The sequence below is a fragment of the Schistocerca cancellata genome, chromosome 7 (assembly GCF_023864275.1).
Source record: "Schistocerca cancellata isolate TAMUIC-IGC-003103 chromosome 7, iqSchCanc2.1, whole genome shotgun sequence".
Taxonomy (NCBI): Eukaryota; Metazoa; Arthropoda; class Insecta; order Orthoptera; family Acrididae; genus Schistocerca; species Schistocerca cancellata.
In genome coordinates this window covers 143,345,178-143,362,067 of record NC_064632.1, presented here as the reverse complement: position 1 = coordinate 143,362,067, position 16,890 = coordinate 143,345,178, and the positions used below count along the sequence as shown (strand labels likewise).

The 16,890-nt window shown below is 41.5% G+C and overlaps 1 protein-coding gene across 1 annotated transcript in view; it reads left to right on the top strand.

Moving 5' to 3' along the window:
- LOC126092670 (protein artichoke) overlaps positions 1-13,538 on the top strand; it is a 187,831-nt gene extending 174,293 nt beyond the window's left edge. Inside the window, exons 8-9 of the mRNA XM_049908391.1 lie at positions 12,658-12,773; positions 12,894-13,538. Coding sequence (XP_049764348.1) covers positions 12,658-12,773; positions 12,894-13,272 — 495 coding nt within the window. The 3' untranslated portion in view covers positions 13,273-13,538. The remainder of the gene's footprint in view (positions 1-12,657; positions 12,774-12,893) is intronic.
- The last annotated feature ends 3,352 nt before the right edge of the window (positions 13,539-16,890 follow it).

The window sequence follows — 16,890 nt, the reverse complement described above, 5'->3', positions numbered from 1 at the left end:
CAAGGAAAATGGCATCTACCTGGGAGCCTGTATCTAATATTTTCTGGGTCTCATGAACAAATAAAGCGAGTTGGGTTTCACACGATCGCTGTTTCCGGAATCCATGTTGATTCCTACATGCTCCGAAGGTACATTCTGAGAAATTTCTTTCTCAGATTATGGCCAATGCTTGATAGAAGCAGACTTCTCTCGGCCAGGATATCAACTCGATAATCCATTTCTTTACACATGCCGCGCAGCATGTCCCTACCTACCTGTGTGCAAACAACGCACCAAAGGAAACGTTGTCTGGCTAAAGCAATAAGGGTGGCTGAAAGCAGAAATAAATGTAAGTTCCCGGCCTGCCGGACATGGTTATTACTAGTAAAATGATTCAAGAACGAAAACACGAGCACAAAGTAAAGTGTTGAAAGGGAGAAACGCAACGACTAATTGCAGCAGAGTGCGGATGAATACCTTTCGTTATCAGGAAACCTCACATTTCAATTCTGTAAGACCCAGATCTTGTCATCACCCATCAGGCACTATCATATGATGCACAGATAGACAACCGTGACTGTAAAGCGCGACAGTAATTTGAATTCGAAAGAGAAAGATTTTAAGCTGTGTGGCATCGTTCTCGTAAGGAAAAGGGAATGCCCAATTCTGTCACTGTGGAACAAACGGGCGTGTATACAGTAGCCGATCACTCTATGAAATTTCACTTAGGTGAGCAAAGGACCACTGTGCGTTCTGAAGTGATGCCACTGCCCACACCTAAAAATGTTGTTCGCAGACAGTTACTTGTGACGAGACAAACACTGCTCGGTGGAAATCGCAGCCAGAGTTGAAATCCGGTACAGTACTGACGTTGCCGTCAACATGCTGTGTTTTTCTATTTGCCGTGGGAACATGCAGACTGTAAACATTACAGGAAACTGTGGTTCTCAGTATTCCAGATGTGTTCCAAGAGGCCAAAAATTCTTTTCCTGCAAATAGAAATGTTAGTATTATCTATAGACATAGTGCATGTTATCCAAGTAGATTTAAGCTTGTAAATGGATCCTGTAGGTGAATAAAGAAAGTGGAAGTTTCGTGTGTAATGTGTGTCACGTTTGAACCCACGTAAATTTCTTTTCTTTTCGTTTTTTGCCATAAGAGTTGCATTTTATGTCTATGAAGACCTCCATCGTATTATATGAATCACATTTCGATGATGTGCAGCTAATTCCCCACGGACGACTCAACGGAGTTTCGGCCATAAATCATTCAGAGTCACTTCTGGTGGAAAATGACATCCTTGGAGTCGAAAACTTAACTTTTTTGTCTCTGTTTGATGTAATACGTGAGAAATATTCATACTGTTTCATTGGCAGTATACGGTAACAGATTGAAAGTCTGTCGCAGCGAGTTAGTTTTGCAAAAGTACCATTCGTTCTAAAACACCCGAGTTCAAATATCGGCGTCACATCCATTTCAGTTGAGTCACATGATTCATGCTCCTTCAATAGTCTTTCGTGAGCTAGTCATTGCTTTGCTCTTGTGGAAAGAGAATTTGACGGCGTCGGAGGCAGGGGCACGGTATGCCGTTCCTGAGGGAATTGCGCGACAGTGGGTAAAACGTTATCGCGATACTGTAGATTCCAGTAGGAATGTGTGATATGAACTTTGGAGTGTAAGGACGACTGTCTAGGTTAATGAACTTCTCAATACATCACGGGAAAATCCTTTTCTAAATGCAGTTCAGTTCAAATATACTACTCTGTCTCTTGGTTCGGAGGATAACGTTTCGTGTTTTCTATACTGTAAGCTAATTAACGGAGTAACGTGAAAGAAACTGCACTAAGGCATACACAATCTAGTTCTAGTTGCCAGTGACCTAGGAATGTACTTTATTACAGACTCGTACTTCCTTCCGCCACTCACTCCACATCACGAATTAAGGTCTTTTCACTAGGTCTGCAGTGGTACGAGTGACGCGGCGCATATTTCATGTGTTTTTAGAGGGAGCGTCTTACTGCTAAGTGTAAAAAAGCTGTTACTCCTTCTACTATGTTACTCCTTCTACTACACTAATTATTACAACTGTTCGCTACGTTTATGTCCGCCCGATAACTGAGTGGTCAGCAGTCTGTCACGCCAAGGGGTCGGATTCGATTCCCAGCTGAGTCGGAGATTTTCTCCGCTCGGGGACTGGGTATTGTGTTGTCCTCATTATCATTTCATCATCATCACTGGAAGGCAACGGGAAACCACCACTGGAATCACATGCGGTGGACCTCTCTGACGAGGCTTCCCCCATGACAAGACCTGCCATAAGGCACAACACAAAGTTTCATAAGTTTTACTTTTATGGACGGGTCCGGACACCCAGTCGTGCCATGGAAGTAGTGCAAATTTCAGCCATGACCAAATTTCAGCCATGACCATTTCTTATGCGTCAGGTTTGCCATAAACTTCATTTGGACAATGACTTAATAGCCTACAAAACGTTTATATATGTTGTTTATGCGACTATGAAAGCTTATATTTCATCATTAACAAAATGTGCTGCATCCTTGCTATACAACCCGATTGACCTATGTATGTTAGTAGTGAATCGCTTAGCGAAAAGTGTGCTTCCTGTATTTAAACTAACCATCTATATCCTAGTGGTAGCGAAACGAATGCTAAAATATATTTTTGTAGTGCTGTATTGAATGCTAGTTAGCATCACAAAAAAGAGCAATATTTGCAATGTCCTGCTAAATCGAGGAATCTATTGAAGGCCTTCTTCGGTATACATAGTGATAATGAATGTAATGAAATCTAACGCGCTCTTGAGCGCTCATTTATGCCCAGAATGACTACGGTACCTATTCACACAAGGGATTTACCTGAGAAATGGTCACCGAAAGCCAACATCACGTTCCCGTCTCACAGACAAAGCAAAGCAAGCCCTGTGTTTCAACTCAGATGTCTGAAACGTACCAGCTCTACAGAAATCGACAGTAACAGAAAGAAAGATGTGTTTCACTTCCTTGCATGGATAAATTAAGCTTAATGTAGTGAGTGATGATATTTTTGTGAACACGTCGACCCCTTTCTGATTTATGCATGTAATATTAGGTGGGGATCATATACTTATACTTTCTTTCTCGTTGTTCCCGCTTGGTTCTTCTACATATTATATATAATATTATATTCTTATATAGTTTATACCTATTTTTCTCAGAATTCCAGACGTCCTGCACTATTTTACGTTACCGAACGTTCTATCCAGGACGACAAATCCTAAGAATATGTCTCGATTTTTTAAAGTCTAGCTTTCTTTATCAAGTGCTACCTCACTGCTACTTCTGTGGTTCCTTTATCTATCCCAAATCCCAACTCATCATCATGTAACATATCCTAAATTTTCTTTTCCTTTCTTCAGTTAGTAATTATTATCAGCAACTTTGATGAATGAGCTGTTAAACTAGTTCTGCAGTAGTTGTTGCGCTTATGTACCCTTCATATCTTCACACACTCTCAACTCTTTAGGCCAAGGCTGCATACGCGAACTGCTCACTTGCTTGGTTACTGGCACTGCGGACAGAATGGCCAAGGTGAGGGCGCAATACGCGCGCAGCTTGTCTGCATCGCTAGAGAACCTTTCTCACTGGTCGCATGTGAAGAAAACATAGCTATTTCAGCCCATAAATTTAAGCAGTCCTCTCATGGGAAATAAACGCTGACGTGGATTTGGAGCTGTACGAGAATCATGACTCACTTCCAATTACCTAACACGTAATAATTTTTTGGGATATTTCGGCATCGTGCAAAGAAACGCTTAACTAGTAACAGGCAAAAAAAAAAAAAGGGTCAAATGGCTCTGAGCACTATGGGGCTTAACATCTATGGTCATCAGTCCCCTAGAACGTATAACTACTTAAACTTAACTAACCTAAGGACATCACACAACATCCAGTAGTAACAGGCAATAACTTTCTCTCTATACCATAAACATACATTGAGAGACGCAATGTTGGATTTCACTGTTTTCAGTTGAAGCTCATATTTGGTGGGGTTCACATTTTAACTTCACTCCTATTAATATCTGCCGTTTCAGAGCACCACCACATTGAGGATAACTCGAAAAAATATCGTTATTGGTAGGATTTGTTGTAATCAGTGACGGGAAGTGACATATCGGTGGTTAAATATCTTTCGCATTACAAGTTATGTGTTACGGAAGTATGCCAGTTCAAGGCAACGATACACTGAAGCTTCATCAGAAACGCATCACTCTCAGCACAATTTGTTGTAACTAAATGTCAGATAATAGCATATTGGTGATTAAAGCACTAGAAATCTGTTCATACGAGATAAGAGTTCAGCGATGCGTAGTGGATAGAGGTGCAGACGTACTACGTAATGTGTACTTGGTTCGTATGTTGCTATACGTATACCATTTTTATTCATATTCATGTTTTCTAAAAGGTTCTGGAAATTCCTTGATAATTTAATGGAAGTATGTCCAGTAATGCTGGGTGCTTTGTAAATGTAAGTGCTCTCTCTCAGGAGTAAGTTTGTTTATTTCGTGAACATATCAGGGAACGTGGAAAAACGAATACGAAGATTTCTTTCTATATCACTGCCTGATTCAACTGCAATTCACTAGTTATTTGTTATTCCAAATATCGTTCTAGATTTTGGAATACGTAATTCTTTTACATTTGTTGCTTATGGTTGCACGCACACGCAAATACACACACACACACACACACACACTCCCAGACTCACACACACAGTAACAGGCAAAGAACAGATGTTTTAAATGCGAAAATCTTAGTTTAGGCTTTAGAGTGACTGTTATTAATATCGAATGATGCAACAAGCTCACTGTTACTAGTCAGTCTTTATTTATACCAGCGGCGCGTTTTGATGGCTTTAACCTCCATCACCAGGTGGATTTACACGTGTTAGTTAGACATATGTGTGTGTGTGTGTGCCGGTCGTTGTGGCCGAGCGGTTCTAGGCGCTTCAGTCCGGAACCGCACTGCTGCTACAGTCGCAGGTTCGAATCCTGCCTCGGGCATGGATGTGTGTGATGTCCTTAGGTTAGGTAGGTTTAAGTAGTTCTAAGTTCTAGGGGACTGATGACCTCAGATGTTAATTCCCATAGTGCTCAGAACCATTGGATTGTGTGTTGTGCGCGGCCGCTACGGTCGCAGGTACGAATCCTACCTCGGGCATGGATGTGTGTGATGTCCGTCGGTTAGTTAGGTTTAAATAGTTCTAAGTTCTAGGGGACTGATGACCTCAGAAGTTAAGTCCAATAGTGCTCTGAACCATTTGAACCATTTGTTTGTGTGTTGTGTAACGATGTTGCGGTAAATCGTGGCACTGTTTAGTGGCGAAGCAAAAATACTCTCTCAGAACATGATTTTGTGTAGGATATTCACTAAAATCTAAATGTTTATGTAAAGGTGAAAATAAACAAGTAAAATAGGATGTCTACAGTGATCACAGGCTCCTTTCACCATCTCCACACATCACACGTAAACTGTCATATTTTGTGAACAAAGATGGCGTCTGGAAACTATTAGGCGCAAAACATATCTAGCAAAACAGAAACATTATTTCGTAGTAGACAGACATCATAACAACATCATTGATGTGGAATAAGTTTGAAACGATTGTGGAGATTTTTGTTTTTGGTAAAAATGTATTAAATTCAAACTATGTAAACTTGACTGAAATTGTTGTGTTAACCACTCGAAATATTCTTTCCAACGCATGTTTTCTGCAACACAAACAGAGATCTCCACAATTATTTAAAACATATTCCAAATTCATAATGTGTTATGATGTCTTTGTACTCTGAGATATATGTTCCTTGCAACCATTTCTCCGAATACCGTCTTTGTTCACAAAATATGATATGCGTTACGCTAGTGAAAGCGGCCTTTGACCACTAAAGGTTATCTATCTTACTTGTATATTCTCACATTTAGATAACCGTTTAGTTTTGTGTCAGAAACCTCAACAAAACCATATTCTGGAACAGTGCTTTTGTTTCTCCACTGGACAGTGCCACAAGTCACACCAGAAGTGTCGCATCACACATACACTAACACATGTTACACTAACACACGTAAATCTACCTGATGATGGAGGCTGAAACCTTTGACACGCGTTTTGTAAATAACTAACAGTGACTGGTAACAGTAAACGTGTTGACTCATTCGAATAGATACTTGTCATTAAACCAGTTACATCAGTGTTTTCGTCCAAACTCAAGAGGGTGGGGGGGGGGGGGGGGTTAAAATTCTTGTTCTTTCTTTTAATTCCACTTCCAAGTCGTTCGCTGTACTTCAACACATTTGCAAACAGTTCTCCTTGAAGACGCTGTGTTTCGAGACGAGGAACTTGGGCTGCTTCCATTGTTGAAGAGCTATGAAATACTTCAGTTTCGTAGTAGAATCATTAATGAACAGACGATTTTCTTCCTATACATACGTTTCACAAAGAAAGTTAAATGGTGTGCGAAGCCACATAATTGTCGATAAAAGTAATGATCTCAAAAAATGACATATCTCTAAGTATCTGAGCAAAAACTTCTTTTCTTTGGTCCGACTTTGCTCGAGAAGCATGGCTTTCTTTTCATCATTGATCAAAGAAATAACTATAATGTCAGTAAGCAATTGGGAACGTTGGGAAATGTTGCTTCATATTGTACTTGAAGACTGGAAATATCAAGAGTTCTAAGTGCCAAATCACACATTTAGTAGGAAAAAATATCTCTTTTTCTAAATGTTATCTCTATGCTAAAGATTGAGAAGATATTTTGATGCTGTCTAATTTTTTGTAGGTATTATTTGTATCCGAAAAACGGAGAAGGTGTTTTGATACCATAAAACTATGCTACTCACCTCATCTCTGAAGAAAATAGTGTAACGAATTAGAAAATAATTTATTAACAATTTTCTAGGTGCCTTACCAATGATCTGACTCCTTGTAGGTTCTAATAACAATTTTTTATGTAATTAAAACATTTTGCTGGCAGAGGCACCAGAAATTTAAATTAGATTAGTAGTTACCCAGGTTTCTGTCACAACTACGTACAGTTTCATGGGGGTGACTAGTTTCTAGCCTTAACGTCCATTTTCCAACCACGCCCTTCATTTCAAGAGATTGTTGGAGTATAATTCCGCCGGTTCTATTACATATGATCTATACAGTACAGATCCACATAACAAATGTCAACTCGTATGACATCATAATATAATAAAAAATCCTCATGCTGTTGTGAAATAAATGATAACAGTCAACATTGTCGACATATGTCTTTGTTTTGCAACTGATAAACAAGACTTGCCTTTCAGATGAAGTACTGCAATTGACAACAATGTTTCAACACTATCCTTAAAATCGAAGACGTCAGTCGTACGCATTAGCATTAGCGCTACGTAGAGTGAGTACATAGCTTCAGTTGACTCACAGTCTTGTGTTTATCTTGAGGATCAAAGGACGTGATAACCTTTCTTCAGCATTGCGCCATCTGCTAATAAATGTTTGAAATAGGGTCTTCATAATTAAGCGCTTGGAACAAGTATAGAGACATGTAACAGAGTACCAGGAACTGAAATCATGGAAATTCCCCTCTTCCGCAACTGGCACTTTTGACACACAAAAATCATCGTTCTTCGGGCTTATCCTGACAAAGAATAAAGATTTTCGTAAACTGGAAAATGGCGTTTCTAGATAAATGTCTAAAGAATGTGCAGTTAAGAGTTTCCTTGGTTGAGTATTTATATAATGGAGGTCCATGGTGCAAAAACGGCTAAAAACCAGATTCTTGGTTTTCTGCATAAGTATGGTAACCTTGAATCTCTGAGTTCGGTAACTGATTGTGATATTTAAAATAATTTCTAAGTTCCCCGGGAATATACGGTAAAAATTACGACTATTTGACACGAAAAGAAATTGCGAAAGTGCGCATCACCACATTCTTCCCCCAGAATATCATCTTAAGTGCATAAGGTAAAAATTGTCATTTGCCATGAATAGAAACAGCAAAAGTGGCCATCACGTTTATGTCCCGGCAACCAAATTCGCCTAATGTAGATCCTATGGAACCCATGAGGGTCGCTATCGGGTGCTATCACTGCGCGTTATTTAAGAAAATTACGTGATCTTCCCTAAACTTACCAACGAACTGTCGGATCCCTGATACTCAGAAGCAGTTATGTATTTCGTTCCAAAGACTTACAAACATGCGATTAAGCAGGTGGTCGTAACGTTTTGGGTCATCCGTGTATATCCACACACTGCATACAGTTTAAGGTATAACGAATTACAGACATCAACCAAACATGGACATTGTATTTCAGATATATAAAATACCGCCATTTTCATTAATAATTAAAGCCATGGCGGGAGCCAGACGGGCACAACTCTGTTGTGCTTCCATGAGGCAAAACACAGACTCTGGGACATTGCATTGTCACTAGAGCAGCAGTAAAGCCGGATGGGCCGATCAGGATTGCTCAGTGATTTCGGGAGTGGGCTGCTCAGTGCATATAATCTGAGTAACTAATCCAGCAGGGCCTTGTGAACCGTTGTAAAGCTGCCACTGGTGGTGATGTGGCTATAAAGTGGAAACGTGAATGAACAACTGTACCAGCCAAACCAAGAGCAGGCAAACCTCATGTGCTCACAAACAGGAACCGTCGGTCATTGTGATGTGTGGTTGTAAAAATGGCAAGAAATCAGTGGAAGAAATCACTCGTGAGTTATGCCAAGTGCTAGCAGCACTCCATCTACCACAATGATTGTGTATGTGGAGTTAAAAGAAAATGCCTTAAAATGGCCCATCAGCTCCTCCTAAGCCACATATTTCTGTAGTCAGTACTAAGCAGTGCCACTGGACAGTGGATGACTGGAAAAAAGTAATTGGGAATCATGAATCAAAATATATCCTATGGCAGTCCGATGGTGCTATCACTGCGCGTTATTTAAAAAAATTACGTGACCTTCCATAAACTTACCAACGAACTGTCGGAGGGGTTTAGGTTTGACAAATTCTTGGAGCACATTACCTATCATCACGTCTAATGCCAAAAGTGAAGTACAGAGGAAGTGGTGCTACGTTATGGAAATGTTTTTGATTGTTAGGTTTCAGCAGTCCTAGCCGTATTTCTAACACAAAAAACTTAAGCACGATCAGTTCTGTCGTGATAGAACCGTGCACACAAACCCAGAGTAACACACATAAATTATATACATTTATTCGACAATAAATTACCAACAAATGAGAGGCTGAATTGTTCACAAACTTTTGAAGTGACAGTGACGTAGTCACGAAACGAACGGCATAGCCTCCAAACAAACAACCCTCTGCGGTGTTGTTGACCACTGCCTTCAAAGAATATTAACGCTGTCATAAAGGGGAAGGGGGGAGACAAGCAAAATTAACGTCCACTAAGAGATATCCAGATCCTTTTGGTTGGATAGTGTGCGCTTTGGCTCTGCGCGCGCATCATCACATTAGCCTTGCCATGTCTTACGCTTTGTGAAATACTTTGACTAGAGCGTGCTGAATGAGGGTAGGATGTCAAACTGGCCGACTTGGTGCAGGAAAGGCACCACAGGACATTTTAATTTCCGCTGAGTATACTTTTACAAATAAATTCATAAAACTTTTTCAGCATGACCAGGAAGGATTTGGGCTTTACACTCATAGCGGTGGAAGTTGAAAAACATAACAAAATAAAATGTTTTACATGTGAAGTTTCATCATTTTTTCACTTACTATTGGTTGCATTTGTTGCTATAGGTAAACTTTTCTTCATAAGTAAGAGAGATCCTTTGATGAATTTTGCACGGCTTACAAACCATACGCACAGGTGTATTACATTCTCGAATTTGTTTACTTTATGAAAAAGCGAATGAGCTGTTTCATTTTAAACTTCATGTTCAGAAAGAACTCAAATTTTGTAGTTAATTATCTCAATTCTTACCACAGCTCTTAATAGAGTAGGAAAATTCTAGATTTTCATACAGCTGTAAGTATGGTTCGTATGCTGTACAAAATTCATCGAAGAATATCTCTTAATTATGAAGGAAAGTATACCTATAGCAACAAATGCAGCCAATAGTAAGTGAAAAGTATGATGAAATTTCACATGTAAAACATTTTATTTTGTTATGTTTTTCAACTTCCACCGCTATGAGTGTAAAGCCCAAATCCTTCCTGGTCATGCTGAAAAAGTTTTATGAATTTATTTGTAAAAGTATACTCAGCGGAAATTAAAATGTCCTGTGGTGCCTTTCCTGCACCAAGTCGGCCAGTTTGACATCCTACCCTCATTCAGCACGCTCTAGTCAAAGTATTTCACAAAGCGTAAGACATGGCAAGGCTAATGTGATGATGCGCGCGCAGAGCCAAAGCGCACACTATCCAACCAAAAGGATCTGGATATCTCTTAGTGGACGTTAATTTTGCTTGTCTCCCCCCTTCCCCTTTATGACAGCGTTAATATTCTTTGAAGGCAGTGGTCAACAACACCGCAGAGGGTTGTTTGTTTGGAGGCTATGCCGTTCGTTTCGTGACTACGTCACTGTCACTTCAAAAGTTTGTGAACAATTCAGCCTCTCATTTGTTGGTAATTTATTATCGAATAAATGTATATAATTTATGTGTGTTACTCTGGGTTTGTGTGCACGGTTCTATCACGACAGAACTGATCGTGCTTAAGTTTTTTGTGTAAAAGAATTTTATTTTGTTATGTTTTTCAAATTTCACTGCTATTAGTATAAATTCTGAAACCTTCCCGGTCATGCTGAAAAGGGTTTATGAATTTCAGAATGAGATTTTTACCCTGCAGCGGAGTGTGTGCTGTTATGAAACTGTGTACCGCGCCGAGACTTGAACTCGGGACCTTTGCCTTTCGCGGGTAAGTGCTCTACCATCTTTTCTTTATTTTTTTTTTTTTTAAATCTCATTTTCCTCTGTATTGGTCGATGAATTTGTTCGTGGCGGACGTCCGATGACAGCCGTTCAGGTTCTTTGTTGATCCGTTCACTCAGTTTTTTTTTATTACAGAGGGTAGCTAACCCTCTGACCGAGCACGCTGAGCAACCGTGCCGGCTCCATCTGAGCTATCCAAGCACGACTACGCCCCGTCCTCACACCTATACTTCCTCCAGGACCTCGTCTCCTCCTTTCCAAACTTCACAGAAGCTCTTCTGCGAACCTAGCAGAACTAGCACTCCTTGAAGAAAGGATATTGCGGAGATGTGGCTTATCCACAGCCTGGGGGATATTTCCAGAATGAGATTTTCACTCTGCAGCGGAGTGTGCGCTGTTATGAAACTTTCCTGGCAGATTAAAACCTGTTCCAGGAGTGCTAGTTCCGCTAGGTTCGCAGATGAGCTTCTGTGAAGTTTAGAGGTACTGGCGAAAGTAAAGCTGTGAGGACGGGGCGTGAGCCATGCTTGGGTGATGATGGTACAGCACTTGCCCGCGAAAGGCAAAGGTCCCGAGTTCAAGTCTCGGTCCGGCACACAGTTTTAATCTCCCAGGAAAGTTTATGAATTTATTTGTAAAAGTATGTTGTTGTTGTTGTTGTCTTCAGTCGTGAGACTGGTTTGATGCAGCTGTCCATGCTACTCTAACCTGTGCAAGCTTCTTCATCTTCCAGTACTTACTGCAAGCTACATCCTTCTGAATCTGCTTAGTGTACTCATCTCGTGGTCTCCCTCTACGGGTTTTACCCTCCACGCTGCCCTACAATGCTAAATTTGTTATCCCTTGATGCCTCAGAACATGTCCTACCAACCGGTCCCTTCTTCTTGTCGTGCTACAAACTCCTCTTCTCCCCAATTCTGTTCAATACCTCCTCATTAGTTATGTGATCTACCCATCTAACTTTTAGCATTCTTCTCTACTGATTGTACTCTATATTTTCATAAATAAAGATCTGTAGCGTCAGCCACTAACCGGAAAAGGTTACATCTAGAACCGGAGGCTCAAGGTTGCGACAGTTTTGTTATGTAAACACTCTTATCGCTTGGCTTTGGCGGCGCGCCAACGGGGACGCGCACACCTAGATCTACTAGTGTGCGCGTCCGGGATAACGTTCCGCTGGCCACTGCGAAAACTCTAAGTCCTTATCTAAGGTCAATGTCCTCGCACAGTATATAAGCGACCGCGCTCTCGCGCTACGCTCAGTCTGTCTCTTGCTGCTGCACGGGCAACTGCATTGAACGCCGCGAACATGCCCTATAGCGGGTATCGTCGCACCCGCACAACAGTCTACAAAACCATAGAAAACACTGAACTTACTACAACATCAGGAGACAAGAAAAATCGCATTCCAGTGAAGAGTGTTGCAGCCCACGCGCTCGTCGGTGGACCTTGTGTATTTCTTGGATATTCTCTTAATTTTAGTTTAGATATAAACACTTTCTCACATGGAAATGGATGGTTCACCGTTGCCATAGTAAGAGGTGGTAGCGGAATTTATAGCTTGTAAAAGTATAGACAATGAAAATTAAAATATCCTGTGCTGCCTCTCCTGCTCAGAGTCGGTCCCTTTGACGTCCTACCCCCCCGTAAGTACAGGCTACGTCATATGTTCATAGTAATTTTATATGTTTGCACCGTCGAGAGTGGTTCGTTTTCAGTTGGGCACACTTCTGTGCCGGCAGGTTCGCGGCACGATGCTGGACCGCGGCGCGAGGTCAGCGCGGCTGGTGCGGCTCACGGCGGACACCCGCTACCTCATCTGCGTGGCGGCGCTCGGCGACTGGCAGTCTTCGGCGGAAGACCTGTGGGGCGCTGCCGGCGCGCCGGGGGCGGACGGCGAGGTGTCGGCGGCGGGCACGCTGGCAGAGGGCGACGCCGCCGCCGCCGGCAACGGCAACGGCAACGGCTCGTCCAACGCGGCGGCGCTGCCGGTGCTCCGAGAGTCCACCAGCACGCGCTGCACCGAGGTGCGCACGCTGGCCGAGCCGGAGGGAGGCGCCGGGCTGCCGGGCGTCGGCGGCGGCGTCGGTGGCGGCGCCGTGGGCGCGGGCGGCGTCGGCGCCGGCTCCGTGCTGACGCGCCGCCTCGGCCTCATCGTCGGCTCCTGCATGGGCTGCGTCGTCTTCGTGGCGCTCGTCTCGGTGCTGGGCTACCTCAAGATCAAGAAGCAGCGCCAGCAGGCGAAGCGCGAGCCGCAGCTGCCGCAGGAGTACATCAGCTACCGCCACTTCTCCATACAGAGCGGCGAGCTGCCCGGCAGCGCCGTCGGCATAGGCAACACCTCGCTCAACTCCTAACCCCGCTGCGCTCTTCTCCACTGTGCTTGCTGATTTGCTCAACACTTTCGGGAAGGTACAAGGAAGTGCGCAATATTTTTAAATCTCGGTGCACTCTTCAGGCAAAGACAGTTAGGCTACTGGTGTCGAATAAAGCGTGTTTCACTGCCGAAACGTCGCACGTCAGCTCCGTGACTTCTGTTCATCGGCTCGCTGCCCTGCAATTCACATTTGATGTACAGATCACATCCGAGGACGAGTGTTATTCGATTTCTTATTAGCGATCTCGCTCCTTCGATATTCTCTGCCTTTTTGGCGGCACGTTATAACTGAAAAGGGAAATTTGGAACCGACGATGGTATCGGGCCGTGCTTTTAATTTGTAACGTGTTGCTGGAGCGTTCCGGCGTCTGATGAGCGAAAGTGCTAAATATATATCGAACAATACGCGACCGGCAGCTGCGTTGTGCTGATTAATTACAATGGTTCAGTGTCCCCAGCAGACTGTGCCAACGTTTCAAAATTTGTATTTGGCTTTTAGTTTGCTATTCGTCCGTGGAGACCGTGAGGAATAACATTTTGTTGGTTGCTGTAGTGTAACCGATAGCTGAGGGGGTTGTTCACTTCACATGAATGAACTGTCATGACACTACCAAAGGCGAGAGCTTAGAGAAAGCGCGGTTCATATTTGATTTCGTGTTTTGATTAATTTATTAAGAGCAGCCGAACTAGTGTGCAGGCACTTCCTGGTGGATTGAAATTAATCGCTGGATGGGTACTCGAGCCAGGAACCTTTGCCTTTCCCGAGTAAATGTTCTACAAACCTACATGTCCCCTACTGGATACCTCAGTCTCCGAAAGACAAACGTTCCGGATTCGAGTGTCGATCTGTCACTCAGTTATAATTTGCCACAGTCAAAGCAGTTTACATTCTTAGCCTGTTGAAGCCAAGTGCTTATGAACCAGTTCCTGTCACAGACCACAGAACTTTTCAAAGCGAGTTACTTTCTAACCGATGTCATCAATGTCACTATGAGAAATCTGGTACTTTTTTACTGTAAGCTTCGTTGCTGTAATGTTTTAACGTGTGACAAACACTTTTTGGTGGTCAGTCCATTCCTAGATGCAGAACTGAAACACTGAAAGCAGATTTTTGCGCATATTAGAGGTCATTCGTAATGACAATTCATATAAAGCAAAAATATTGCTAAGCTCGCACCTAGCATCTTCAGACTAAATGCTGAGGGCCTGGAAGTGTCCTATCCAATGCGTCCGATCTCCAGATTTCCACTGGTTTACAGGTGAAGTCCCTAGATGTTCATGTATCAGAAAACTTAATAGAAGCATAAAATGACGATACTCTGACGCGACACTATATAGTACCGCATTATTCAACAGCTGGAAGCTCTTGCAATATAACAACCAATAGTTTCGTTGGTAAAATAGTGGTAAACCTGCTACTCGTATGTAACTACTTCTTATAAAATACGGCAAAATTTTTTGGTTTAATGAAAAGTAAGGGATATTTACTGTTTCCTTTATTCTACAGCAAGGTAGTCAAAGAGGTTTACTGCATTACAGGTATTTTGCTTTCAGCTAATTTTAGTAGCCTAGATCAGTGACATCTGTGACATCAGTCACAAAACATCTATAGGAATGGGGTTTCCCGTCGATTCTTTTTTTTTTTTTGTAAATTGATTCCCTCTTTGTTATCATAAGTTGATACGACTCTTTTCACTTTGTTTGCGATGCATTTAACTAATTTTGAATTCCAGTCACCCGTATTATTCAATTTTCATGTCTTACTAAACGCTTGAGCGGGAGAAAATTAGCTGAACGCTTACTATTATTATGTAAAATGATTGAAACACTTTTTGGTACCAGCATTGTTAACTGTAACCAATAAAATGCCGCATTTGTTTTGCTCTGTGCAAGAAATGTAACAGATTAATTTCCGCCGCCCTTTAGTAAAAGCTTTCCCCGCTTCCGAAACACGTATTCTCGAATCTGCTGCAAATTGAGTCTTATGTTTCGAGCGCATGTTCCAGTATCACTCATCTGGTTCGCTCAGTGCGGGGATAACTTTTCATCATTGCACTGTCTGTAGTACGCAGCACTTTCTGCTTAAAGAATGTACCAAATGTGTAATTGCAAACTCAGGGCTTAGACATTAGAAAGTAACAATTACATCTCTCTGCCAAAGGCTGCCAGATGTGTTAGGCGTTGTTAACTTAGCAGTTTCTTCACACCTTTGATGTAAAAATCTTTCATGACAGTTGACTTGACAATGGAATCTCGGGATAATATTGTAACAGATGCATACAACTTAGTATACCAGTTACTTGCGAGTAGTTCTGTGTGTGACGTTTGAACAGAGGGTGATGTGAAAGATAACAATATAAACTTGATGCCGATAATAAATCACTATGAGAGCGATCATTCTTTCAAATAGAATCGAGACAAGTTTGTGGTGCTTAACTTTTGAAAACATATGGTTTAGTCAATGATGTGACAAAATTGATACACGAAGACAGAAATTGATCCTACAGTTAATGGTGTTCCTGTTTGGCTTACACAGAAGAAGAATAAAGTATCAGGAATATTGCTGTGTAAGTGGTATTTCTACAACATTTTTATGGGAAATGAACGTGTATGATGCATAGTAATATCATAGTGTTTTTGTGTGTCGGTGTAGAAGCGGTTTTCCGTCCGCATATTAATTAAAGGATATGTAGTTATGATGCTGTTTCATTTATTATGTTCATTAATTTCTGCATCATCCTGCAGATAAGTACAGCTACTGTAAGAATTACAATGTTAATACATGCTGGAGTTTTATTCCTCTTAGCAGATTCCACTGTTCTGCTAGTAAGTGAGAAGTGGTTGCCATTGTCTTTCGACACACTTATTTTATTTACAATGTAAATGCCACTGCGTTAAAATGTTGTCATTGAATGTCGTCATGGTACTCATATAATATGTAATTTGACATCTTTGGAGAGAACTGGATATGGTCAATGCATCATTATGGTTCGTTATAAATGATACAATTAAGTTACTCGATCAATAGGCTAAAATGTCCGAAAGTGCTGTAGCAATACCCTGAACTTCACAACATTTCTATAAATTACTAAATTTCCAATTTATTGTATTCATATATCTTATTTTGTCTCTTCTCACGTATTGTGATACTTGGTTGGTTTTTAAAGTTGCGCATTCATTTTCAAATCATGTTCTTTTAACTGTTATAAAAAGTTGTCTGAAATATTTAGTTGCATTAACGAATTGTACCCGATCACACAGACAGTCAAATAATTGTTTCCGATAGGATCTGGCATGATGTCCTATAGACGCTCATCTTTTCCATTTCTTCAATGTGCTCATCCTCTGCCATAATTAGGAAACTACTTATTAATTTCGTATGGTCCCTGCTACATTATCAAAGTAACTTGATCAGGAAGACAGTTTTTTTTGTAATTTTTTATTGATGTCATTTTAATGGCGACTTAACGACAAGAAGAACCACAATGTGTTGCTTTATTTGGAACTCATGGTGGATGCACGCTAGCAAATCATGCCGAATGAAATTTCCCGGACATTTCTATATTGCAGGCAAATGACCTGCAACAGAAATTGTGGG